Source organism: Lepisma saccharinum, chromosome 16, assembly GCF_977018435.1.
Source record: "Lepisma saccharinum chromosome 16, izLepSacc3.1, whole genome shotgun sequence".
Classification (NCBI taxonomy): Eukaryota; Metazoa; Arthropoda; class Insecta; order Zygentoma; family Lepismatidae; genus Lepisma; species Lepisma saccharinum.
The window spans coordinates 22,627,388-22,640,235 of NC_139244.1; the positions used below are offsets into that span (position 1 = coordinate 22,627,388).

Consider the following 12,848-nt stretch of genomic DNA (forward strand, 5'->3'; position numbering starts at 1 on the left):
GGAAGACCCTGATACAGGGTTGAAACGTTACGTGTTAAGTGTTTATATCTTAATAAACTGCCTTGGTCAGCAACTTATTGTTTTTAATATGGAAACAAGGCTTAATTATATTACAATTGAAAAATCCCTACTACAAAGCCAGTTGAGATGGAAATTGAAGCTGTACTTTAACAACAAATTTAGACTTGCTTTAATTATTAATGTATGTAAAATTTTATGCTTCAGACTTTATCCTGGATTGGGATTGGCCACATTACTTAAGGGCATGCGGGACAGTCTCCACGAGCCTCTTCCTCCATGGCAGTGTTGCCAACTTAGCTCTCTTTGAGCCAGATCTGGCTCTTCCGTGCACTCGTTTGGCTGTGAACTGGGGCGCCTGCCCCCAAGCCCCACTATGATAGTACCACTGGTTCCGGCCCATAGACCAACTTTTGCCATGATTATACGTTTTGCACGTGACGTGATATTGGCTGCATCACCCCACCGCCTCTTATATCCCCAGCTACTTTTTTCATAGCGCAGTGTTGATGTGAAATTGGCATAATATTGTTATCAGGGAATCCCTCATTTTCGATTTTTGTACGACCACGAGATGGATGATCCCACCAGATCTAGACGGTGAAAACTAAGAATAAATTGTCATCAATTTAGAGTTAACGGTAATAGTAGCGCCCCACCACTTTGACAACTAACATTACTCTAGGAAGCACTTCGTAAATCTAGCTCCTTGAAAGTCAGTTTTAACTCCATTTAAGTTGAAATTTAGCTCTTTTATGTGCATCAGGTTTGGCAACACTGCCAGGATAGGAAAAATGCATTGGGCTTATGGAAGTATTATTTGATTTGTTCTCTTGAGAATATCAAACTTCTGATGGAATAGAAAATGATATCAACGGAAAGAGGGCAGTTTGAAGATGTGTTTGACAAGCAGGAAAGTAGACACTTCCATTTGATTAGCCGTAACTTGATGTTGAAATTGATTCCCCATAAGGAATACATGATAAAAAGGTAAAGTGCTGCCCTGTGCTTAGCACCACGCCATGAAGGCGTATAGGGGGTGTGGGGGTAACGCTCCACACTTTCTTGATCCGGTCGTGAGTGGGGGTGATGTGATCAGCATCATGCCCCTAACCACCTTTACCCCCCCCCCCTAAGGTACCCATGTCATTGGACGCTGGGTGGGTGCCGGGGAATACATGGGATTCCGAAAATTCTTATTCATCAGATTTTTAAAATATAATGTCCAGCTTAATAATAATAAAAAAAAATGCTCCCACTTGCAACATGGAGAGAAATTCATACTCTTGATACATCCAGAGGTTTTTTTTTTTAGCAGCAGTGCCCATTCGGGCAATATTGAAATAAATACACAATTGGTGCATAACTGTAGCTCCTCCCCTTTATCTAATATTTTTACAAAACTTCGCACATACAAGAAAAAGAAATAAAGTGAACAAATCTTAACCACAACTCACTAAAATGTTAATTTCCAAATATCTGAAGCGTGTGGTAAGGAAAGGCGGGGCAAGCGCCGCTTACGTTGTTTTTTAAAACACTTTTGATATCTTAAGTCCATGTTTTTCAATGCCTTTATATACCTTAGAATGGAATTTATTTACTATAAGATATTTACATTACAGAATTTTCATTTCCCCTATTTCCTGTTCTATTGGCTTGAAACATAAACTGGCTGCACTCTTGACGATGCGGCAGGACTGACCGCGTTAGAAGAAGAGGACTGCTCGCCTTTCTCCCCACTTTTCGAGTGACTTATGCAGTTCTTCCATGGTCACTGTCCATCCCCGTTCACGAAGACAAAAGGCCGAGGGCAAGCAACACCAAGACCACATCTGTCTTTGACAAGAGTGTTGGAAAGAATTCGTCCACACGGGCCACAAGTGTTGCTAACTTCCAGAATTTTCTGTGCATCCGTAGCACCACCTCACGATTTTCATGTTTGAAACTCTATAGTAATTAACAAATTACATTATGAAGCTAGCCAGTGATCACCAGTTGTGTGCTATTTATAAGAAATAAAATCACAGCCGGTACTTGAACATATCCGTCATGTAGTCAGTTACTCGGAAATATGGAGGTTATGTAACACTGCAACTGCAGGTAGGGTGAAACGGAAGAAGTGTGGGTGCTGCGGATGCATGTTGTTTTTTACTGTGTTTTTTTGTTCTTTGTGTAGTGTTTTTGTACCTGATGTAAAAGTATGATTCTACATTGAAAATTTCCGCCATGGTTGACATACCAGACGAGCCATCGATTTGCAGTGTTGCAGGTAAGGCCTTGATTATTAGGGGCCTTCTTTCAAAACCATTCAGTTTGAGAACATAAGGTGAAAGGTTGGAGCTTGTGAACCATGAGCGACCGTGTCCTGAATTGTTCATAACCAAACCAACTAAGAAAGATGGGAAAGTTTTCATTAGGCAGTTTAAAACATCTCAGTACAACAATATTATGTGGTTATGTGGCAGCAATGATCTTAATAAATTATTTTGTTGGCAATTCATTTTATTCAATACAAATGTAGGACCATGGAACTCAGTGCCCAAGAGGGTGGGGGGAGATTGACGTGGGTTATAACCCCCCCTTTCGCCAAGTATTCCTAAAAAAGAACATCAAAAGTAGGAAAATATGACAAAATGAGGGCTGACTACCTAGAAAAAGTATACATAACCCCTCCCTCTCGAAAATCCTGAGCACGCCACTGATGGAACTATACAGGCTACGGTGAGTGACTTGAGCAATTTTTATAATGCAGTGCAAAGACATGAACGTTTGCAGAATCACATCTGCACATCTTCAGTAACTGAGACAAGTCATGATTCATAATTCTAGCCAAGTAAGAAACCGAAACCCGTCCGTTTATTTACTTTATGCTAATAGGATGTTTCTTATTTTCAGGGTTAAAGAAGAACGTAATTTAATTTATAGTTGCCCTCAAATATCAGGTAAATCATAATTTTCTTCATGGTTCGAATTAAAAAGTTATATCGAAAGGCTGTTTTCCTTCTTTAAAAACTGTGCAGCAAAGATTTGATTTTACGGTATGTATGCACATCACACACTCAACCCCGATACGTCACCATTACGCACATTATTGTAAATGGATACATCACCATTATGAACATTATTGTAAATGGGGATGTGTCTAGGCCTATATTATATTTGAAATTGTTATAATTAACCGAAACGAAAAATTCACCCATCGCTTGCCTATCACGAAAGGTCACGGCACGCCCCTGCCAAATATTCAATTTTATCAAATTCCAGTACAGGTATATAATAATGCAAATTCGCTATACTGTAAAAAATGGCAAAAAGTCTTGACCACAAGCAAAATTTCTTGACTGGTAGACACAATTTAGATATTTCTTTTGTTTACAGAACCATGGTACTCATCTTCGGATTACTTCTTTTACTGTAATGGTGTAAAATAAGGGTTATTCCGATGTATTGGTACTGGCTAATACCAGTCTGGCATCTTGTGTTTACGGTACACAAGAATGGCATGTGACGCTATTACGGAGTAATTATCCTGTAAGTTATGCAAAATTCAAAGTGTTCACATAAAGTTTCACACTTTATAAGGTTGGACAATTGAAGTATGTGCCACTTTATCCAGTAACGTCGTGTGAAGTAAACCGTTAGGTGTTCACACCCAGCCTAAATTAAGAGAAAATTTTACCCCCCCCCCCAACCGAGATGGGCTACTCTCCTGTCAATACCCTCAAAAACAAGGAAAAATTACTAAGGTAAACAGTTTGAATTATTGAAATGCCTTTTTCTCTCCTTATTTATGGTTGGAAATTATTTTACCTATTCCTAAGAATTAACCCCGCCACCATTTCCACTAACCATGATACCAACGAATTATTATTTTTTCTCAATTTCAATAGCTATTTGTAATTTCACATCAGCTTTCCTATATTTCATTGGTAAGTCTCTGGCAATGGTCAATGTTCATGATGCGAATTGCAATTTGAGATACTTAAAATTATTGTTTTAAAGTTTACCTGTAGGAGTTTATAACAATTATAATTCCTTTTCAATAAAAATATAATGGATATCTATTCCTACTCTCTTACATGTGTACCAAGATAAATATTATTTTCTACTAGCAATGTCTTCGTCTTCTTGACTCATCTACATTATCTAAAGGTTTAAGCAACACATTTAAAATGTCGATGTAAGTGTAAATATGCTCATTTTGGTGATATACTTTTTTAAAACAAATCCTTCGCCATGCAACTGCAAGGCTTCGGGTGTGCGACAACTTTTTGCAATGGAGTTGTTAAGGAAGTTTGCGGCCTTAATTTTTGGTGAAATGGATTGGAAAGGAAAGATATTAGGCAAAAAGCATTGAAGATCTTAGGAATTACTATAACAATGCAAACAGTGCTCGCATTATATACTGCTTACTTTTCTCCAATATAAAAGCTAAAGGAAACAAAAAATAAAATACTTGGGAATAGCAAAAAAAATCATGCCTCCGCCGTTATCCGCACATTTAACAGTTGCTGCCACCTGTTGAGTTTCTTTCAGAAGGAGCACATGCTCTGATTTCCAGTTTCCCCCCTTGTTTTGTCTCTGCTCCTTCGGTGGAGCAGGAAGAATACAGCAGAGGGAGTTCATAGCACCAGATGTGCCCTGGGCTCTTGCTGCTTGATCTTGAGAGCTTTTCTTGTCAACAGTCGGAGGAAATCGGTAAATTTGAAGCATTGTGAAGACTTTATGAACAAAAAAAGCTGCTTTGTTAAATAAGTATCTTGAAAGTAGTGTTTTATAAAGCAGAGAAGAAAACAAATTGAAGTTTTTCCGTTTTCAGTTAGGGGTTCGTATGCTCCGTGAACACCCTTCAGGCAACGCCTCTGACTTTATCTGAACAGGAGTACAAATATTGTATGAAAAAACTGTATTTGTGATTACTTAACATATTTTTTTTATATTCTGGTGTAATTTTTTGCAATATTTTAAAAGCAAAACTTGGAAAAATTGGTTTTTATAAGTGGAATACTCGCCTACCAATATTAATCAATATTTTGAACATGTTACAATTTTCAAGTATCAGTTCAAGGCTGTATCGGCTCAGCCCTATTAACCCTTCATCCTTACAAATATATTTTTGTTACATGGTTTTTACTCCAGCATCTGGCAGACCCTACCATTATATTCCATCTTTGGATTGTCATAAATGAATATAGAATGTGGAAAATGTTCTAGAATGCTGTTGAAATGACAACTATGTTAATGCACACAAAAACTCTGTACACCAGGACGTGACAGACCCTGTGATATGTAACAGAAAGTTTCAATGAATATCACTGGTTCTATTTCAAGCTGCAGAATGCTCCACTACCACCTGTTAACACATCTAACACCACACTGAATTTACACAATGACCTGTATTGTCTATTGCGCATGCATACATGCAGAAAGATAATGGTACATAATCTGAGACCCTGGTACAGTGGCGAAGCGTAGAGTTGCTATACTTTTTCCGCGCTTAGAAGGGACTGCACTGTAAACACAAGGGCAAAGGTATTACTCCGCCAGGCTTCAGCGATTGGATGATCATAAAGCTTCTGCTGCTTCCACCACGTGTGAGAGAAAGTTGGCGCGAAAGCAATGTTACAAGCTACGAGAAATTAAATATAAAGGAAAACTATAACTATTCACAAGATAGGGGTGTAAGGGGTGACCTTCCACGTAGTACACCCAAATGTCAACCTCACTTCCACGTTAGTGCACCCTGGACTGAGGACCAACGAGGCTCTGGCGACTGGCCCCATGGCCAGTATAATTTTGTTTGTGATGTCATTTGTTTTGTCCTTATTTGTGCTGAGTGCCCGTTTACAGCCTCAGCTTTTAACAGAAGTCAGAACATTTTAAGATTTTTAATTATGCAACGTTAGAGTTGTTTTTTGTAATGATAAGGGGCTGGTCCCCGTATTATGTGACGGGAGCAAAATAGCCTAAGTGCTGACGCTCCCACAATTTTAAAATCAAATTCAAATTCAAATATTCACAAGATAAGCTGAACTTCTGTACTTAAGAATTTAATTTGAAGATATAAAAGTGTTTTACTTGCCTAAGCAGAGTCAGATTGAAAGTCCATTCCTTCCATAGATTCCTCCCCTTCACTGCTGGTGCCGCCGCTACTGCTATCAGCTGGATTGATAACAAGTCGGTGAACAACCGTGTCGCACATGTAATCTGATTCCCAGAAGCGTTCAGTAAACTCAGATGTCAATTTCATCACGTCCTGGATAACCATAGTTGGATATTTCTCGCAAAACTTTGCAAACACATTCAATACAATTTGTTTCTTGCCGCTTTTCAACGGTTTTCTGCTGCAGTGTTTAACGTAGCCAACATGCACATCCATCTCGCACAAACTGAAATTCCCTCCCGCCTGCCCAGCCTTTACGCATGTGTGTTGTACCCAGAGTAAAAATTGTCACCTCTTGTGTATTTATGACAACCTGGAGTTCATTTACATACTAAATATTGGTTATGATAATTCTAGAGTACGATAATTACAATTGTGTTGAAGGAATGTTCTATTTTTGTAAGTTAAAAAGTGGACTATATTTTGTTGCACGTGGCAGGGTCTGTTGTGCAAGCAGACTCAACGAGAAGTGTTGCCAATCTGCCTATTCTTACGCTAAAATTGGCTGTTTTGAATTTTTTGGCCCTGCATTGGTGACAATAATGGCTTTCAGATATTTGCACAGTAGTATCATACTTATTTGACTTCATTCAAAAATAGACATGGAAGTGACCTATTTTTTGTTTGTTTATTTTTTTTTTTTAACAGCAGTGTTAATCCTTGTGGTATTGTTGCAGATGTTCCTATTCGAATGTTCTCTACGTCGCTGTTTGCAAATATGATGCTAAATTTTCAAAATTTTGAAAAATGGAAGAAATAAAGTGGCTGAACTTCCATTTCGTTGTTAATTTTCGATTCGTCATACCTCTTACGATTTTTTAGTAAATTAGATGAAATTCAGCACATCTATTCTCTACGTCCAGTGCAAGACAGGGTCTACTTCATTTTTTGATAGCATAAAAAGAGAAAATCGCAGATCCACGATATTGGATTGTTTTTCAAATTATCTTACAATTTTTGTCCAATTTACGTAATATGTGGAAAACTCTAAAAATGTATGCAAAACTACTCTAGTTATGTGAATATGTTTATACTACATTTATATATTTAATAAACCTACGGATAAACAAAGATAACACTCGGAAAGAACTGGCCATTCAAAATATGGCTTTTATTGTGAGGGAAATTAGGAGGAAAATTTGTTATCTTTATTCTATGAAAACTAGCAACAAATAGGGTATGACATGTCCACATTGTGATTATGGAGATTATCCATGAAAAGCATTTCTACAATATAATGTAGAACCCTACACACTGAGAATTCACTTTTCACTATATTCTGCAGTTATTGGTTGGCAACACTGTATTCATACACGTGCATTTGTTTACAGTACAGTTTCTTCTAAGTCATAAAAAGCATTTCTACAATATAATGTAGAACCCTACACACTGTGAGAATTTGCTTTTCGCTATATTCTGCAGTTATTGGTTGGCAACACTGTATTCATACACGTGCATTTGTTTACAGTACAGTTCCTTCTAAGTCATAAAAAGCATTTCTACAATATAATGTAGAACCCTACACACTGTGAGAATTTGCTTTTCGCTATATTCTGCAGTTATTGATTGGCAACACTGTATTCATACACGTGCATTTGTTTACCGTACAGTTCCTTCTAAGCACAGATCCAGAATAGCAGGGTAGGCACAAAAATGCGATAATATCCATTAGTTGCTTGAATCTGTACAAGATGGGGAATGTCATGGAGAGTAGTTCAGTGTGTCTCCAAGCCGCATCTTAACTTGCCAGTGGCGTAACGTTATTCAAAAGTGTTGTTACCGACCATCAGTACGATAATTATGTATGTCTGTTAGACGTTATCTCCACCTGCCCACCAGATTATATCGATCTAGATTTTTGTTCATTTCAGTTTTTTTTTAACCCTTAGTTCGCCGCCGTAACACATATGTTACAAAAAAAGTATGTCCCTTGTAGCCGCTGTAACACATATGTTACAAACAGCTTTAGATACAATTATCGAGGGTTTGCCACACTTATATTTGTATATTGAGGTTGAAACACTGACAGTTCGTTCGGAAACATGTTTTGCAATCGTGTTTTGAAAATTTCAAATTCCCCCCCCCCCTCCTTTCTCGGAATATGTCACGTGTTTGGGTGAGCCCAAACACGTGTTCGCTCTTCAGTTAACAGACACAATAAATGCTTGGTATTTACGATGCTGTTTTCCTCCAAGCTTCCAACGCTGTGATTTAGTACTGATAAGGCACACATTTTTCTTTGTGTTTAGACCTAGTGATCCAGCTGAAGTAGTGGCGGGGGGGGGGCAAGGAGAGAGGGGATTGGATGAGGTTTGGCGGTGTCAGCTTTCTGCCGCATCTATGTTAGAAATGCAATGAAGCTTGACGATAGCCAGAGGCCAGAAGCATGAGTCTAAAGCGTGTGCGTCTATCCAGAAGTATAGACAAAACAAACGATTGCAAAGGCTCCCTTCCCTCCTCTGTTAGGACTAACAAAGGCATCACCATAAACAGTTCGTATCATATAACAGCTCATCGATTTCCCTAAGGCACAATCGTTTCCTTCCGGACATATTTCCACAAAGAGCCGAGTCAACAGGGAAGAAAGATTCACAGTAGCTACACAAGATGCAAGTGCGAACGAAAAAAGCAAAAGTTCGGGTTTTCTCCCCAAAATAGCTGGAGAAGAGGGGGCAAAGTCCACATTTTTATGATTTTTCATTGAAATTCGGGGGATGCAGCCCCCACCCGTAACCCCCCCTCCCCACGGTTGGTGCATCCAAATTTTACATGGTTGCATGCACTGATGTTCTGCCTGCAAAACAAAAGTTATCCGAAGTAGATTGGTCCCATAGTGTCAGTTATAACAATTTTATGAATAATATGCAAATTGGCTAAAATTCGCTCGAGTTTTACGTTTTGCCTTATTATTCAAATTGTATTGCACCCACGAACATGAATCAAGTTTCATTCTGTTGCGGAAGGTCCATTCTTTGAAAAAAAAGCAAAAGTTCCGGTTTTCTCCCCAAAGTAGCTGGAGAAGAGGGGGCAAACTCCACATTTTTATGTTTTTTTCATTGAAATTCGGGGGATGCAGGCCCCGCCCGTAACCCTCCCCCCCCACATGGTTGGGGCATCCAAATTTTACATGGTTGCATGCACCGATGTATTGCCTGCAAAACAAAAGTTATCCGAAGTAGATTGGTCCCATAGTGCCAGAGTTATTACGATTTTTCTCCATTATGTATACGAATTCAAATTTCCCGCTCAAAGCCTCGGCGACACTGGGCTTACTTTCGTCAGACCGCGCGGCGTACTAAGGGTTAAACCCCTGAGTGATTTATGCACACACCTCTAGAAAGAACTACCAATCAATGAGACAACGCGAAAATCCAAAGAATAGTGGTCGAACCCTCTTGTCAAAGTCTTCATCACTTTTTTTTTCTAAATGTATTTATTTATTTTGCAATTTAGGTCAAAGGGGAAAGAAGAACCCCATAATTTTCGAGTCGGTATGTGCCATGAGCAGACAACAGGATTCCGCACTTTCAGTGACTGTCAGTTTGGTACAAACCACTGTTGCCAACTTAGTTTTTTGGAGCAAGACTTCTTCGCACCGAGAAAAACACCATTTATATATGTTGTCTAACCAAAGGAATGGTTGTAGTTAAATCCAGCCTTGACTTTACAGATAAATGAATATCTGACACCTGTATGTGCAAGTAAACAATTTAAATTTTGGTTGTTTTCGTCTCATTTGTTCTGATCTACATTAATCGTGACAATGAGAATGTATGCAGAATGGAATTGATTAATTAAAGAGAATCAAGAAACATCGTAAATGTAGTTGCTTGGGAGAAATAGAATCCCAATTTTTAGGCACGATTTAGCTTTTTTCTGCCAATCCAATGTGGCAACACTGGCCTGTTCTGCCAGATCTAAACCGGAAAAACTTGAACCCATACAGGGTTCCCACATAAACTCTAACTGCATTTTCCCTGAGTTTTCCAGAATCGGCACATATTTTCCAGAGTACTCAATACCCAGTACATTACTATTACAATGGCCTATGGTGCATCTATTTTATCAGTAATATTACCGATCTGATATATTTATAAATGATCTGTAATTTAGTGCAATATTCATCTTTTTTTTTTTATTTTATGAATAAGAAAATGTAATTAATGTTATGGTTTTGTAAAGTACATGTCAAAAAAGGCAGTTCCATTTCAAAGGCAAAACCCACCACAATCACCACCGGTTATGTACATTAATTACGGATGTGAATGATCAAGTAGCATTTGCAATTTTATATCAGATCAGTAAGCCTATTAGTAAATTTTGTGTAGTACTTTATCAGTATCAGCCAATAAAGAATAAAATTATATCTATGCACTTAATTAAGGAGTATGTTTTTTGGGGGGAGGGAGAAATTTTCACACCTTTTTTTACAGCACACAAATTAACAAAATACATTTCAAACACCATCACAAACTTTGGAAGACAGCTTATCACATGGTGTTCAAAGTCATTGATACACTATGCAACAAATTTGGGGTGATTTTTTGTTTATTTGATTTTTATGGTGGTTTTTTTCATTTGGTGTTACTAATGATGTACATAATATAAATTTTCCTGTAATGTCGAAATTTCCCACGTGAGGGTTTTTTTCACGAAATAGTGGAATTTTACGTAAGTCTTTAGTAAATATGCACCACCCTGCTCCCTACATGTGAATGAGCATAATTATGATGGAAGTTAAAAATGTGATGGACCACTGGAAACATAACCACCCAGAATTAGGTCGATACCTACTACAACTACTGAATAGGAATATTCCAAGAAGTCCGTCTGTGGGAAAAATCATTCCATTCACTCCAAGAATTTAGGTTAACAGCAACTCGACACTGCTACATATTCCTACATTACGATCTCTTCAATATCATTTTTAAAAACCATCCTTAATACCTAGTCTGGCCATAAATACTGTTACAAACTTTTGGCTTGGACTGTACATCCTGTAGTCAGGCTCATGAACCATGCTGCTGAAGTTTACTCCTGACCATTGTGTGTTCAGCTGTGAAAGAGCAAGCGTGTATCTTCATTCATCAGGAACAAGTGACAACCAAAATTTTCGCCAATTGTACTCTTGTACAAAATATATGCATTGAGAGCGACTAGGTCCAAAATGTTGTAGAATACATGAACTGGCCATCTTCGCGATGCTGCTTTTACGGAAAATTTACGAGCCATCTGATCGACTACATCTACACCAAACTTTGTGCTGTTGTAAAAGCTGACCGTTTCAGGGAGTTTCTTTACATCACCACCAATACACATGTTTGAATGCATGGAACTGAGAATAAAAACGTTTTTGTTTCTTTTTCCTTGGTACAGTGAGTGTGCTGTCAGTACTACTCTGAAGAACTGTAGAATACTGTTCTAGACGAGATGCTGAGGCACTTCTTTTCTTGAACGTCTTATTGTTCCTACCAAGGTAGTGTTCTTAGCTTTCAGGGTTTCCTTGACGTAAAGAAATTATCGGTTGTGACATTTCTCTCCAACAAAGGGTTCCATCAAGTGAAGTACAACATATTCTGCAACAGGCTGATCTGCTGAGCGATCTTCATCTTTACCCAAATAAGGGAAACCATTTATCAGGTACTTACTGTTGACATCAACTGCAAGCCAGAATTTAATGCTGAACTTGTCTGGTTTATTTGCCATGTATTGCAAAAATCTACACCTAACTTTTGTAGGAAATAGCTGTTCATCTACAGTGATGTATGCTCCTGGTATGTAATTTGTGCCACATTTTTCAATGAAACAATTCCATATTTCGGACACATGCGCAAACTTGTCACTTTTTATACGTTCGGACCTTGTTGTTTTATGATCAAAGTGCAGATATCGCATTATTTCACAAAATCTGTCCCTAGCCAAGGTTTCACGAAAAAATAGTGGTGCCTATGTACTGTCCCACAAACTGTCTAATTCAAGACTTTTCGCACAATGTGTTCCGCGAGCATACAAAATTGCAATAAATGAATCAAGTTCCTGTAATGTAACAAGACCAGTCATTTCCTCCAGTTTGATGATGAGCTTCTTCTTCAGTGCACGATTTTATGTGACGAAGCATCCTCTCATTCACAAAACGACGCCATGCACTTGAAACCTTTCCTTCGAGGATATTTCGTTTAGCAAATCCTGACAGGCCAGGCTTTTCTTGTAAAACATTATGTGCTGGATGCCTACCAGGAACATTTACATCGGCATCAATTACAGTCCATTCGCTTCCATCTTTAGCACTGTATTTCATTCCAGATAGAAAAGGAGACACTGTGGCTTTTCTTTTTGCTGCCCGTTGAACTGTAGAAACAGGTGCTGCTTCATTTTCTTCATCTTCTGACGAATGGTTGGATTCAATGTCTTGTTCTAGTGCAGGCATGTCCAACGCATCGATCGCGATCGACCGGTCAATCGCAGGACGTTTTTTGGTCGATCGCAGTTAGGAATGATATCTTTGAAAGGGAGAACTACAGGTCAGAACATATTTAATTCATTAAGTCTTTTGTGAAGGAGAGTGGAGATGAGAAACCAGAATTAGAAAATGATGAGTGGTTATTTGATCTATCTGGCATTTCTAGCTGAGTTTACAGGTAAATTAAGTGTAACACCATTAAGCCTT

The 12,848-nt window shown here is 38.4% G+C and overlaps 1 protein-coding gene across 1 annotated transcript; it reads right to left on the reverse strand.

Annotated features, from left to right (window-relative positions):
* Positions 1-12,209: 12,209 nt before the first annotated feature.
* On the reverse strand, positions 12,210-12,608 carry LOC146000524 (uncharacterized). The gene has a single exon (XM_083138270.1). It carries the CDS (start codon positions 12,606-12,608, stop codon positions 12,210-12,212), a length of 399 nt encoding a protein of 132 aa, XP_082994396.1.
* Positions 12,609-12,848: the final 240 nt, after the last annotated feature.

What these genes read in the sequence shown, in the direction of transcription:
- LOC146000524 (XM_083138270.1), bottom strand. Translation starts at nt 12,608, where the DNA reads ATGCCTGCACTAGAACAAGACATTGAATCCAACCATTCGTCAGAAGAT.